Source organism: Pleuronectes platessa, chromosome 6, assembly GCF_947347685.1.
Source record: "Pleuronectes platessa chromosome 6, fPlePla1.1, whole genome shotgun sequence".
In the NCBI taxonomy this organism is placed as follows: Eukaryota; Metazoa; Chordata; class Actinopteri; order Pleuronectiformes; family Pleuronectidae; genus Pleuronectes; species Pleuronectes platessa.
The window spans coordinates 4,042,725-4,058,021 of record NC_070631.1 but is presented as its reverse complement, the minus strand read 5'-3'; the positions used below and the strand labels follow the sequence as shown (position 1 = coordinate 4,058,021).

The following is a 15,297-nucleotide window of genomic DNA, read 5'->3' as shown; positions in this document are numbered from 1 at the left end:
CATTGCTGTCTCTTTGCTCCTAATGTTGGATAATAAAGTTTTTGTTGTGTTGAATGCACTTCGCATGACGTTCAATACGATATAATAGTACTGCACTTTGTATGAAGTTAAGTGTTGACTAATAAAAACGAACTTGAACTCAATCTACCAAGGCACATGCTCAGAATGGAGCGATGACATCACAGATGACATTATATGTTCCTCTTTCCTCCACTAGGGGCGATATTACATTTAGAACCGGGTTTTCAACTGAGAAAAGCTATCAAAGATTAAAAAGATTCGATGCATTTGTGGAAAACAACTTTACAACACCACGTCAGACTAATTCATTTCATTAAAAACATCAATTATATGTTTGATTCCGTGTGTTAAATAAGAACCAAGCAGAATTAATTACATATAACCTCAAGGAAACGTGATTGTTGCGATGTAACTTGTCGTCGGGGATGCGGACCGGAAGCAGCCCGAGTGGGCGGTCACTCCTCTTGCGTTCTCCGTCATCTTCGAGACCTGTGAGATAAACAGCTAGCTTGATGTTTTGTAGCCTCCTCGTTAGCCGGAGACTCGAATGGTTCCTCTTTCGTTATATTCCTGTTAAACTCACACGAATTACAGTTAGTTAGATATTTAAAAATCCAGTTTCTGACTCCAGGTGATCCAGGACTTTCATCCGGTTGTTTTCCTGCCAGGAAATTACATAACAATGTGGAACTAAACCGAAGAATTAGCTTAAAACCTCGTCTGTTTTTAAAAAACACGTCTTTTTGGAACCCGGAGCGAAGTTGCATGTGAACAATGGGAATCAACAGGATCTACATCAGCATCGGGTATGCGACCTTCGGGGCCCTGATGGGTCTCTCGGCTTTCCTGGTGTGGAACATCGCCTACAAGCAGCCGTGGACGGCGGCCATGGGAGGCCTGTCAGGTACCGTACACACAATAACATGGAGGAAAGTGTCTCATGTGTGTGTTTCTTCTTTGTTTAATGTCCATCATTTCACGAGAATCTTTAAAACTCATGGTTTAGTGTCAGCTCTTTATTAGTGTCAGTGTCAGCAGCTTTAATATCTGCTGCAAGGTCACTTTTACTCATATAGCATCTGTCAGTCAGTGACACAGAGAATGGGTCTCACTCTGTTATGATTATTAAATGTAATAATAATCTGTTTCATTCTTGGGTAATACGTCTAATGTGGGGCTGGAGGAAAGGAAATCACAAGAAACTGACCCACTCACCTTGTAAACAAAGTCTCTGCTGTTTAGAAATGACAAAACTTAAACTAGTCTTTTATCTCTGTCCTGTTAGTTATTGGCCCACAACATAAACCTATAAGAACAGTGTTAATTGACATGTGTTTTATTCATAGTCCAATGATTGAAGTTATTGTTCCAGAAACTTTTTCTACTCAAAACTTCTCATCTGAGCACATTTAGCTGTTTCTTTGTATTTTCTGGAGCTTCTTCTGGCATTTTCACAAACAAAACAATCAAGGAAATGGATTTATTGTTATGTGATTTAGTTTCAGGTCCAGTTAATAATAATAATAATAATAATAATAATAATAATAACTTTATTCGTATAGCACTTATCTAAACGAGGTTACAAAGTGCTTCACACAAAGGTCCGTGGAAAAATTCAGATTTGATTGTAATAAAAGATAATCTGTTCAGTCCAATTAAAGATCATAACTTAATGAGGTCAAGACCTTAAGTTTATGGTGAAACCCAAACAGTTCCCACACTGATTGATTTACAATTGGCTCTAGAGTAGAACAGGATGTCATTGCTGTGTGTGTTTGTGTCCTGACAGGAGTTCTAGCCGTCTGGGCTCTGGTCACACACATCATGTACCTGCAGGACTACTGGCGCACCTGGCTCAAGGGGCTCAAGTTCTTTATTGCTGTCGGCGTGCTCTTCTCCATCCTGGCTCTGACCGCCCTCATCACCTTCCTCACCCTCGCCATCACACAGAAGCAATGTAAGCCCCCCCCTTCCGTTCTTCCTCATTCATTATGTGCGTAAGAGCAGAGGAAAGTATTCATCACTTTGTCTTTTTTCCGTTCCCACAGCTCCCACTGACCCGAGGAGCCTCTACCTCTCCTCCGTGTGGAGCTTCCTGACTCTCAAGTGGTCCTTCCTCTTGGCCTTGTACTCGTACCGGTACCGCCAGGAGTTCGCAGATATCAGCATCCTCAGCGACTTCTAGTCAGGATGGATTTTATAGACTCCGACGGACCTCCAGGGGTTTTAGATTTTCCGGCAAGAGCTGGTCAAAGAGCTTTTTGTAACAAAGAGGAGGAAATACCCAGACGTGGCTAGATTAAAGAAGTCATCTGACCTTTTTTCTCCACATGGAGTTTCCCCTGTTGCTCTCGCTTAACAAGTTCTGTATTTGCATTGTAACCCGTTCTCCTACTTTTAATGACCCACATGTTATATCCCTGTCGTCGTCATAAGTCGGAAGCTCTGAAGAACGGAACTTATTTTTGCGTAACTTGCTGAAGGCTATTTATGAAGAGATTTTCAGACAGATTTTATCTTTGGATGTTTCAATCTTAGAACAAAAATAATATGTAACAGGAAACCCCCTTCCACAACAGGTTTTTATTTCAATGGGCAGTCGCTAAAATGAAAGTTCTCTCAGAACCAAAACTAAAACCACTTACCTGAAACCACGCGGATGAAGCTAAGTTGACAGTGTGTGTTTGGTGTGCTTGTTTATTTTGACCCGTACAGGTGTTTTCATAACTCCGGCCCTGAACCACAAAATACTCGCGTCTCCAGACTGTCACTGTCCCTCACTGTCTGTCTGATATTCAAAATTAATGAAGCAGTTTGAAGAATTTATATATTTTTTTAATTCAACCACTGATTGAAAAGTTTTCTCTCTCATTCGTAGCTTTTTAAAGATACTAACCCTGTTACAACCCTAAGGAGGAAGCGATTCTACATGTCCTTACTTCATCCTGATTTGAAACGGTGGAGAAAAGGCATTCCTGTGGAATAATCTGCTTGTTCACCTTTTGTTCCACCAGGGGGAGCCCTGCTTCTTCCTGTCTGCACTCCTGAGACATTCCTCCAGTCTAGAGAGATAAAATTGATTTGATAAATAAATGCACTTTAGTCTTTGACCCCATTGTTTTGCACACAAATCTTGTTACAATGGGCAAAACAATAAAAATGTTTTACATGCTATCATTCATGTCTCACCCTTTTTAATGATGAAATACACTATTTATACACTATGTATCATTAATGTTCCACCTGCTATGATTTGTGTAAGTTATACTAGGCTTTGTGAGTAGTTTGCTTCCGGCTGTAACGTTTGTTTGCCCTCTACCGCAAAACATGTACATTTGTATTTTTTGTCGATGGGAGATTGAATGTGAGAATCCACGTGTATAGAAACCAAACTCATTAAAGATGCATTTATTGTTAAATAAATCACGTTGTCTGCTGAGTTTTCCTTCAAGCTTTTCCTTGGCTCCACCTACAAGGTGAAAAAGGTGTTTAACGCAACGTGATAAGAAATCAAACCAAGTTGTGTTGATAAGAAATCAAACCAAGTTGTGTTGATACACACATCTGAGCCAAATGCCTTCAGACCTCCTGCTTCAGCAATAAGGTGCAGTGTTGTTTTCACACTTTTACTGTTATTAATTTGACATTAAACAGTGTTTTTAAACCGATATTGTCGTAATAGTGTTGAGACGGATGTGTAGGCATTTGACTTTAATTGTTTATTGATAAATGCATGTGAAGGCTGGTTTGTGGGAAACAATCTATAACCTATTGTCTATTGTGTTTTAGTTCCTATGATCCATGTGCCCTGAGAATTAACCACTTCTAACAGTGTTGGTGAAAGAATGTTTTCAAGTGTAGGTTTTCCTTATTTCTTATTATTTAATAATACATTTTTTTCTGAAATATAAAATGAGGTAGACTTGATTTAATAAATAAAAAAAAATTCTCCATGTGAACTGTTAATGGACAAAGTGAACTCATGCGTGTGCTTTTATTTACCTGCTGTTGATCAAATATTTTAGCAGCGATCCGACCTGTGGCCTTGTCCTTCATCCGTTAAGGTCAGATTAGGATCTTAAATGTAAGAAAAAGGTTTTCTGAGGTCAATCAGACGAGGGTTTAAAAATGTAATTCTTAAAAATGAGAGTCAGGGATAAATTGTTATTCTTACATATTTTTTATGTTGTTGAAGAAATGTAATGACTTGACTTTGTTCAGGTGGGTTTAACTTCAATTGATGAATGTATTTTATTATCACTGTTTCATTACATTACATGTTATTAATGGTAATTCTTAAAATGTCATAATGGATTTAATATGCCTCCATATTCTCCAGCCATGCACGTCGACCGCCCACGTTATGTGATTGACAGGCCGGCGTATAACCTCCCAGAGTTCGACAGAGAATTTGACAAGAAGAGTCGACAGTTTCCTGTTGGGGAGAAAATAAAGAAACTCTTCAGGTACAGAATCACAACCCAGTCACGTGACCCACTCGAGCCCTGACATACACCCGGTGTGACCTCGTTTCTTTAATCTCTAATCGTGTGTGCATATTACTGTTTCGACAATATGACTATCTTGACAATGCCTGCTTAAAATAACATTAAAACACTGCGTCATCAGGTTTCTGTCGGTCACACAATCGCCTTTCCGCTGCCTTTAGATAGCGATGTACCAACAATGCACCTGAAGGCTCCTTTAAAGACCGACCAAGTGCATTTGTCACTCAAACAACAGGAAAATCTTAAATGTGTTGGTCTGAAAGTAACAAATTCAGTCAAGCTTTACACCCGGTGAGGGATTCGACCCAACGTCTGACATGACAGTTGTGATCAAGCAGTGAAGCGCCCTGCAGCTGTGACTCCACACAACGTGTATACAAGAGCTTCACAGTAGCAACAAGAAAAAACCAGAGCTTTTCAAAGTGTGTCTCCGGTTTGTGTCTCTCAGATGCTCCGGGTCCAGACTGAGGGGCCTGTTGTTCCGACACCTGCCCGTCCTGAGCTGGCTGCCCAAGTACAAAGCCAAAGACAACCTGCTGTGTGATGTCATCAGCGGGGTCAGCGCCGGCACCATCCAGGTTCCCCAAGGTCAGCCAATCCTCTTCTTCCTGCTGATGGGTCTGTGTAACACCTGTCCACCGCTGCTGGTTGCATCAGCGTTCCCATCCAGTCCCTAACGCAGTCTCTTCTACCTCCTTGTGATTTATTCGACAGTGATAAAAAGGTTTCTGTTCTCTGCAGGCATGGCGTTCGCCCTCCTGGCAAATCTCCCCCCCGTCAACGGCCTCTATTCTTCCTTCTTCCCCCTCATCCCGTATTTCTTCATGGGCACCGCTCACCAGATGGTCCCGGGTAAATCAGAGTGATTTATCTGCTGCGATTTGTTGGGATGACAGTGATAAGTTGCCGGAGCTGCACAATGCAGATCAGCTGCACTCAGCCCTGTTTCCATGTGACATGCCTGCTCTCTGTGTTCAGGTACTTTCGCCGTCCTCAGCATCATGGTGGGCATCGTGTGTCTTCAGCTGGCCCCGGAATCGGACTTCAGTCATTTCAACGCCACTCTTAACACCACAGTGGTGGACACGGAGAGGATGAATGAGGTTCGATTGGGGATATCTGGAACTCTGGCCTGCCTCACCGCCATCATACAGGTAAACCTGTTCCCCTCAGAGTCCTTCAAACTGAAACGAAAGAGGAATCAGTTCCATCTAAAAATCCACTCGTGTCCACACAGATCGGCTTTGGCTTCATGCAGTTTGGGTTCGTGGCCATCTATCTGTCGGAGTCCTTCGTCCGAGGCTTCATGACGGCTGCAGGGCTACAGATCCTCATCTCCGTGCTCAAGTACATCTTTGGCATCAAAGTGCCGCCGTACAGTGGCCCCCTGGCTGTGGTCTACGTGAGTATGTGTTATACAACGAATAGAAGACAATCAAAATGGCTTTTTCAGTAATATGTAATTGTTATTGTTTGCCACAGACTCTCACAGACATTGCAGCCGGCCTTGCTGATACCAACATAGCGTCGTTGGTGTTTGCTCTGGTCAGCAGCGTGGTTCTGATTGTCGTGAAGGAGCTGAGTGTGCGGTACCGCCACAAACTGCCCTTCCCCGTCCCAATGGAGATCGTTATTGTGAGTCCTATATAGTGTGTTAATTTCTCCAAGGACACAAAAAGTGCTTCTCCTCAGTTTGTGTTCGGTTCATCATCTTCCGGGTCCATCAATTATGAAGGTGATGGTTATTTCCATAGATATATAAAGGATAGATGTCACGTCCAACGGAGTCGAACGTCCGCACATGGCAGCCATCTTGCCACAGGCGGCTCGCTCACCCATAACATTGTGTTGGTAGTGGTACATGTACTTTTGAAATAAAATAAAATAAAATAATTCTTGATGTATATTTGTTAAGGGAAATCTTGTACCTATTTTAGAACATTATTCAAATTTTTTGAAAATAACATAATTATTCATAAGTATGCAATGTCATAACTTCATCTCTGACGTTTATAAAAAACCGAACCGTTTAAAAATCGGTTGAAAATTGAGCAAGTTATGGTTATTTAAAAAGTACATGTACCATAAGGATGAGCGAGCTGACTGTGACAAGATGGCCGCCATGTGTGGACGTTGATCTAGCCTTTATATATATATCTATGGTTATTTCTCCCTCCTCCTGTTCAGGTGGTGGTGGCCACGGCCATCTCCGGCCCTCTGCACCTTCCTGAGCTCTACCACATGGACATCGTGGGGGAAATCCCTTTGGGGTAAAGCACACGTCAGCAAACCTCCTGATCAACGGCAGCTTCCACGACAATCCACCATGTTTTTTGGTTCCTCTTTATTCTCCAGGTTCCCGGCTCCGATCCTGCCGACAGTGAGTCAGTGGCCAGACATGCTGAGCACGGCCTTCTCCCTGGCGATAGTTGGGTATGTCATCAACCTGGCGATGGGCAGGACTCTGGCAGCCAAGCACGGCTATGATGTGGATCCCAACCAGGTAGAACAGAACCACCACCATATCTTCTGGTAGCTCATTAAAAACAAAATGATTGACAGGTGTCACGTTGCTCTACAGGAAATGTTGGCGCTCGGCTGCAGCAACTTCCTCGGGTCCTTCTTCAAGATCCACGTGATCTGCTGCGCCCTGTCTGTGACCCTGGCTGTGGACAACGCCGGGGGAACATCACAGGTGAGTGCCGGCAGATTCTACTGGTCACTTTGAAATCACCACATGTTCTGGATCCACTTTGTACTTCAGAACTTTACCACAGGATCGGAAAAAGAACTACAAGTCCCACGATCCAGGTTTAAAAGAAAGTGGCCTTCTGGTTTTAAGGTTGAAGCTTCGACAAACTCCACCTCAACATCAAATCTGCAGAATCAGCTTCTCATTTTAAAAAGCAGATATGAACTCACCTGTATAGGAAGACATTTTATATATTTTTTAACAAATTAGTGTTTTATTCTTGTTCTTTTATCTGTTTAGTTTTTGCATTGCTGAGTTGTATCTGACTTTTCTATGATTTTCTAACTTTGCACACAGACTCTGGTCTTTCAAAGCTTTATAGAAATGTCATTATTAAATGAACATGTATAAGTAATTCAATGAAGACAAGTATCATGTCAAATTACCAACTACTGCTCACACGTGTCCTCCTGTAGTTTGCGAGTCTGTGTGTGATGCTGGTTGTCATGATTACCATGCTCGCATTGGGAGCCTTTCTGAAACCACTTCCCAAAGTAGGTGTGACATCATCACCTTTGAAACATTACACACAAAACTGTTTTTTCCAAAATGTCGTTGTGATTAATAATTTGTGTTTGATTTCTCAGTCGGTGCTCGGAGCTCTGATCGCTGTCAACCTGAAGAACACGCTGCTGCAGCTCTCAGATCCCTACTACCTGTGGAAGAAGAGCAAGTTGGACTGTGTGAGTTAAACATGTGTGTTGTTTGCATTATTAGTACACAAAATAATATGTGTTTTATTATCCTCACGCGATTGTTCTCTCTCTCTCTCTCCCAGTGTGTGTGGGTTGTGTCCTTCTTGGCCACCTTCTTTCTCAGCTTGCCGTACGGAGTCGCCATCGGGGTCGGGTTCTCCATCCTGGTCGTGATATTCAAGACGCAGTTGTAAGGAAACTCCATCAAATAAGTTATGAAATTGGACCAACAATTAATAAAACAATGAAACAGAGTAAGTATTAAGGGATTATCTATTTTATGACTTTTTCCCCTGTAGTCGTAACGGTTCGGCAATGGTCCAGATTGTGGATACAGATATCTACATAAATCCTAAAGTGTACACGAAGGTATTAAAACTATTCTTTTGGTTTTTTACTCAATATATATATAATGTAGGTGATCTGCATTTAATGGTTTTGTGATAAATCCACAGGTCAGGCCAATAACGGGGGTGAAAATAGTCAACTACTGTTCACCGCTCTATTTTGCAAATGCTGAGATGTTTCGACAGAGGGTCGTCAAAAAGGTGCAGTGAGATAAAGAACCTTCTTCTGCTGCTGTTCACGGATCAGCAGGTTTGAATTGAATGTTTACACCGACATGTTTGTGTCTAGACCGGACTGGACCCTGGCAAACTGATTCTGGCCAAGCGGAAGTTCTTGGAGAAGGAGATGAAGGAAAAAGTAAAAACGGAGAAGAAGGACAAGAAGGACGAGGAGACGAGGAGGAGGAAGCCCAGCTCGCTGGTGACCATGAAGGTTCAGGTGGGACCAGGAGCAGAAACCACACCTTTTCATATTCAAACTGGGAAGCGTCTCCACCTGTGACCTTCCTCTTTGTGTTTCCTCCACAGACCATATCTCAGCTCGAGCTGCAGAACGACTTTGACATGAGCGACGGCAGCGTCAGCTCACCCACAACTCCCACAACTCCCACCAGCTACGTCAACTTCCAGTGCGGTGACATTGAACTGGGAGAGCAGACGTCCGACCAGGAGCCGCCCAGTCCCAGTGCCATCACCCTGGAGTCCCAGCCCATGCCCTTCCACACCCTGGTCCTGGACCTGGCTGGCGTCTGCTTCATTGATCTCATGGGAATCAAAGTGCTGATAAAGGTCATAATCTGTTTTTTGAAACATTCACTCTGAGAATGAGACGTTTGATATTATACATTTTTAGGCTCTGTATTTTAGGACAGAGATACAATTATTATTAATATATATTTTCACAGCATGATAACACAGACTTACACAAGCATTATTGCATTGGTAAATGTAATTTTACAAGTTTTAGGCAGATGAGAGATTGAAATTGACTTTTTTAAATAATTTCTTTTTTAGTGTAGCAAATGTTTTTATTGAATTAACATGAACTAACATTACAGTTCATAATCTCTCATTTCTGACATTAAAATATTCATGTTAAAGAGTCAGAGAACCCAGGAAGAGAAGAGAAACATCTACATTACATAGACAAAATATAATAATGTATTTTCGCTTGAATGTGAAAGGCTGTAAAAAGTTTAAATAATATAAAACTTTGTGGAGGCAAAAGATTCTTTGATTTTAGAGACTCAGTGTCCTGATTTGACCTTTTATGATTCTATGGATCCAGTTGTAGTTTTTCTCGAATGTTGATGATCAACTTTCTGTCTTTTTATTTCCCTCTCAGATGAACTCAAGCTACTCGACGCTGGGGATCAAACTGTACCTGGCTAATGTTCAAGGTAAAATCTCAACTCAGAGTATTTCTCTTTACAAACATGCAAATAGAACTGTCCTTGTATTTGTCTTTTGACCGAATGCACATAAGTCAGAGTTAGTTTGGTCGTGTGCAGCTCTCTGTCTGATCCCTGCCGTCTGTCCCCCTGCAGCCCAGGTGCAGGAGGAGCTGGAGGCCGGGGGGGCGTTTGAGGACGGAAACATCTCCCGTGGAAATCTCTTCCTCTCCGTGCACGACGCCGTCCTGTTTGCTCAACACACCTCCGGAGAGAGGCGCGTCTCCCTAAAGGTCGGCCCCCCCCGCTGTATAAAATAACTTTATCGTACAAATCCTCTTTCCACAACATCACAAACAAACACCCGCTGCTCAGAGGCTTCAGCTCAGGGCCACAGGGGGAGACATTAAGACGACTGGAATACCCTGATTTATTCTCTGAGAGGGAAACTCCTCTGTTTAGTGAGGCCTCTTATCTGCTTCGACGAGGGTCAACAGAATATCACGAGCTGTAAGTTGCACCAAGGTCAGGCCACATATCGAGTGCAGCTGAGAAAGAAGGTTACAAACACGTGTCACAGCTTTGAACTGGAAAAATAAAGTCACGTCTATTTTTTATAATATCACAGTGTGTTTGTGCCGTCTTTAGTCTAAATATGTCTGTTGTTGGCTGCAGGCACAGGGAGAAGGAGAGGAATTCCCCATTGGTATTCATGGGGAGCTGGATTTGGAACAGGTATTTACTTGTTTACTAGTACTTGTAAAATGACAGTTACTTCCTTTTTATATCATCATGAAGCCATCACTCTGTAACTAACTGTACTTTCACCTCTTTTAGGAAATGTTCTGAGCTTCGCTGGAGATGAGCAGAAGAAATACGACACAAACACCAACAATAATCGTCTGTGTCAGTGTAATTTATGCAAATGTATTGTCGGCCCAAAATATGTCCCGTGTGCATGGATCGTTTTGTTTTTGCTGACTGTCAATTACCCAAATACATTTCTTTTTTAATTTACATTGTGGTTGTGCAGAGTAATCAGTACTTGACTCGGCTGACAGGGGGTGGTACACACCAGCACAACAGACACGGCCAGTAAGTGCTGAGCAGATAAAGAGGGGGAGCTCTGAGTCCCAGCTCAGCCACCCCCTCACATCTACTGGGGGGGGGACCTGCTGACTGGGCAGTCACACAGGAGCGGGCCTGTAATTAACTGAGAGCGCGCCTGGCCTCCGCTGAGGGGCCGCAGCCAGCTGAGCAGTTCGGTCGAGTCCCTCGTGGAGGAGGAGGCGTCGAGAGAAAAAGGCTAAACACAAATGAAAAGGAGGAAATTTCACTGGCCTCAGCAGTTTCGTGGCTTTGTTGTGCTCACAAACTCGATTAAACCAACAACAGTGTGCATCAGTGTCCACACGGCGGAGTGAAGTCAACACAACCAGAGTCACACCTGTAGTCGTCACTGGTTGTAATGGTGCAGTGAGAAAGAGAAAATACCGTGGGCCCATACAAAGTTGTGTTTGTGTAGCAGGTGCGTTGAGGCCTGTGGTGTGGAGCCGCCTGCTGACTGTGGCGTTGGTGTGTGTGTGTGATGCATGAATGGATTTATGAAGCTATTAAGAAATCATCCTAAGGTGTCCTGGCACACATCTGCTCCTCGGCTCCCCTTCGCCTCCGCTGCAATTTGGCTCCACCGGTGATTACAAGGTTTCTGTGGCCATCAGCTTTAATTTGGAGCTCTGGGAAAGTCTCTCATTGGTTTTGTGTGTCTGTACGTGTGAGTGTGTGTGAGAGAGAGAGAGATAGAGAGAGAGAGAGAGAGGGAGGGAGGGAGGGAGCATGTTTGTGTTTAATTCCATCACCTGCAGCTCATCCCTCTCTTTCTTTTCTACCTCTTTGTTTGTCAGGACGTCTGTAAACAGCTTTTACTTGAGTCTGATTTAATTAATATGAATCTGGGAAATTTAAATTTTGAATAATTGGTTTCACCATCTTCTTTTTACATCACATGAGCTCTTATGGCAGTTTGTCCTTCTTTTCTTTAAATGTTTAAAAGTACAAAGAAGAGCTTAACTGTCTTGTAAGATACACACAAGTATCTACACACTGAAAACTACCTTTAAGTAGGTTTTGAATATGAAATATGACAAAATCAAGTACATCAAGTTTTCATATTAAAGAGAAAATGCACACACTCATAGATATCACTTCCCTAAACAAGATCCACAAACTATTTCCTGTGATAAGGGTGAAAATATTGAAAAATATTCAATAACACTTGCCTGCTCACATCTGGAACCCCCCCCCCCCCCCACCTTTGTTACGTCCCTGCCTCTCATTACATGGTGCGCTGCTTTTCTATTATTCTCATTTATCTGAAATTCACTTTCAGCTTTTGCCTATTTAGCTTTATTTTTTTAACTTGACTCTCTGGATATTGTGTTATGTTATTAATCCCTTATGAGCAGAGCTGCAGGTCGAGAACCAGCCGAACCTTTGTGGAGGTCAGCCGGTGATTACACTGAATTATGAAACGCTTCGAGCTAAATCCCCTTTTTTTTCAACTGAGACACAGAAACACTGGACCAAAGCTTCTCAATCCCCGTAATTGCAAGTTCACATAAAAATTAATTTTACACCCCTTGCACATTCATTGACCATGATGGTTTAATTAACAAGGTCCCTTTTAGAAATTTGAGACGGAGAGATTTATGTATTAAATTTGTTTACACGCCCAGTGGTTTCTTACTGTTGAGACTAATTGCATGCCCCCCCCCCCCCCCCCCCATTGAGTCACGATGCCCTGTCATTTAGTGCTCGCCCGCTTTTATGAAGCGCCGCCCCGGAGACAATATTCAGCTCTGACCTTTCAGAATAAAGATTTCAATTGTGAACGCCTTAATAAAGAGCCAGGAAGCCAAAGAGTCTTCCTCAAATATGCGGAGGGGTTGTAAGTGTCAGCGGAGGAAGTGAGGAGGATATAGAGCGACCGAAACCACTCCTGGAAATTTTAATAATGGCTGTTTGACATTGATCAAGTGACGGCAGTTAGTGCCTTGCATATGCATTTTATAGACCCATGTTTGGGGCTCTACTCTGCTTCATTAACACACCGCTCTGCAGCCGGAGAATCATAAATCTTGATCGTTTCGATGTCAGCAGATTGTCCTCGGACAGGGTTTGTTCACCGAGTCCACGAGGGGCACGTCTGACCACTGATAACTGATATTAGTGCAGGTTGTGTATTGTCTCATTCCAGCAGTTCAACAGCAATTAAATGCACCAACAATGGAGCGTCCTCTGGTGATTAATTAAGGCATGAAATTATTGAGTCTGCATCTCGGACTAGACGATGGTAAATTATTAACGGTTGAATTAAACCACAGCTCAACCTGCTGCCATTTCTGTTTTTCTCTTCAGCTCTTTTCCTTTCACAAAACCATCTTTGCATTAAAAGTCCACCACTATTATAAACTTTACTATATTTAAGGGATGATGTGAATTACAAACAGCCAGAGGCAGAAACTGAGGAATCCGAAAGAACCCTTTAAGGTTGGTGTTTTCTTAATGTCAGGGAGGAGGGGATTAATTTAAACTTCATAAACAGTATCACAATCCAGAGCTGGAAGAAGAAGAAGAAGAAGATAAAGCAGAGGAAAGATAAACAACTTCCACTTCCCCTCTGAACATGGCGTCAAGACAAAAGGTGGATCTGCAGCTCTGGTGTCGGACAGATCCGCCCGTCATCAGTAGAGCGTCTTATCTTCCCATCATCTCATTAAACAGAGCGGCAGGTACTGTTTGCTCTCCTGTCTTCTTATTAGATGGAAGCTGCGGCGTGATGGCTGCAGATAGCGGCTCCTCACTGAGCCATTCCATATCAGCGGGGGAAATTAGACAAGACAATGCAAAACAGCGCAGTGTGGTGCAACACTGAGGGAACTCATTAGAGGAGTGCAGCGAGGGAGGAAACCACAGGATGCTCTGCAACGTGTCATCGGGGGTGTTGTGAGTGTTATTACACAATCACAATTTGATAGCTCGTGCGCAATTGCTTTATTAATTTTGAGAGATAAACTCACAGGACGAGGACGTAAACGAGGGAGAGCTTTGTTGGTGTTGTGGCCTCACAGGTTGCTGGTTTGAATCTCTGTGGGTTTTCTCCAGCTGCAGCATGCAGACTGTGGAGCTCCTCAAAATGTCCGTGCAGCTTCGTGTTCACACTCTGACAGACGCCATTAAAGTCCCACTTGAAGAAGAGAGACTTTGGGAGCAGAGACCCGCTGAGTCTGACTGTCTTCAAATGTCTTTAAGATTGCGCCGGCAGAGACCATTAGTTAAATTAACCTCTGCTTCAGAGTCATTAGCACAAACATTAGCAAACTAACTTTTTCTGAGAGCTCTACATGAGAGAGGCCCACAGAGGTTTCCACTCATTAACCTCCGAACACACGACGATAACAGAGAGAGAGAGAGAATAAGGGAGGGATGGAGAAAAGACAAAACTCCTGGACCTGATTCTCAGTGAAAACGTTCCTCAGACATGTTTGTTTGCTCTGTTGTGTTGTTGTGTTTTGTGTGTGACGTCCCCTGAGGATCGCTGCTGGTCTCTGGTGCAGAGGAAACTCACCTGTTTGAAGCTCACAGGAGAAACCTGCAGGCTTTTATCTCCACAGACAGGAAATCAAACAGACAGATTTTATTTTAACTCTCAACGTCACCAGGGGAATTTGACTGTGGTTGTGTGACTGGTTTATTAATATGTTTTAATTAAGAGCTCAGAGTCATTTGATGCATGAAGATTGTGAAACAAAATGATAAAACAGGATGAGTCCTCTCTCTCCTTCTGGTCTTCAGGTCTATCTGCAGGTATGATGCAGTAGTTCCCTGCATCCTTACCTGAATTTTTACTTTTCATAGAAGAGTCCTGCACCAAGAAATTTAAAACGTTAAACTGTATTTCTAAGTGAGGTTGCATCGGAGAAACCAAACGTTATTGAAAAGAAAGTTGAACGTGTTTTCAATAAAAACTTATTTTAACACACGTGTTGCACATTTATGTATATGCAGGTGCCCGAGACATTACTATCGTGTCTTTAGGGCATTTAGGAGAATGATGCGTTTTCCTGTTATTGTGACAACAACACTGATCCACAGCTGTCAATCTACATTGTGTAAATGTTTGGTTTCACGTTAACAATCCACAACAGAACTTAATTCTTCCACTAGGGCTCAACAGTCCCTTTAAATTCATGGAATATGCACCAAATAGGACACATTCATCGACATCAGTGCCTTTTAATGATTTTTTTATGAATTCCAAGAATTATTTCCTGGAAAATTATGAAAATGTTGACAAAGGTCGTTGTCTGACCCACTTCCCATCCTCCCATCCTGGTTTCATGTTAATCTGCCCTGGGGTTTTTGTGTATATTGCTTAAACACATAACCTTATAATATCTAATAGCAATAATACCTGCTGCAGTTTCCTCCTGGAGGAGAAATAATCACGTCTCCTCTCTTTTTTGAATAATACATTTTATTGCTCTCTCTCTCTCTCTCTGTTTCAGCTTTTTACAATATATC

At 42.7% G+C, this 15,297-nt stretch overlaps 2 protein-coding genes across 2 annotated transcripts; both read left to right on the top strand.

The window, feature by feature from the left end:
• The first annotated feature begins 464 nt into the window (after positions 1–464).
• slc48a1a (solute carrier family 48 member 1a) lies at positions 465–3,444 on the top strand. The gene is made up of 3 exons (XM_053424462.1): positions 465–925; positions 1,811–1,978; positions 2,070–3,444. The coding sequence occupies exons 1-3, from the start codon at positions 796–798 to the stop codon at positions 2,204–2,206; spliced, it is 435 nt and encodes a 144-aa protein (XP_053280437.1). The 5' UTR covers positions 465–795; the 3' UTR covers positions 2,207–3,444.
• Positions 3,445–4,341: 897 nt separating this feature from the next.
• Positions 4,342–10,563, top strand: LOC128441873 (solute carrier family 26 member 9-like). The gene is given in 20 exon segments (XM_053423989.1): positions 4,342–4,487; positions 4,978–5,117; positions 5,271–5,381; positions 5,508–5,720; positions 5,723–5,931; positions 6,012–6,164; positions 6,717–6,799; positions 6,885–7,032; positions 7,111–7,224; positions 7,698–7,775; positions 7,869–7,964; positions 8,060–8,166; positions 8,276–8,345; positions 8,432–8,524; positions 8,613–8,762; positions 8,852–9,112; positions 9,669–9,723; positions 9,871–10,007; positions 10,390–10,449; positions 10,552–10,563. Coding segments are annotated over 20 exon segments (2,436 nt in total).
• The last annotated feature ends 4,734 nt before the right edge of the window (positions 10,564–15,297 follow it).

What these genes read in the sequence shown, in the direction of transcription:
- slc48a1a (XM_053424462.1), top strand. Translation starts at nt 796, where the DNA reads ATGGGAATCAACAGGATCTACATCAGCATCGGGTATGCGACCTTCGGG. An exon ending in GGCCATGGGAGGCCTGTCAG is followed by an intron (nt 926 to 1,810) that starts GTACCGTACACA and finishes GTGTCCTGACAG; the next exon opens with GAGTTCTAGCCGTCTGGGCT. An exon ending in CGCCATCACACAGAAGCAAT is followed by an intron (nt 1,979 to 2,069) that starts GTAAGCCCCCCC and finishes CCGTTCCCACAG; the next exon opens with CTCCCACTGACCCGAGGAGC.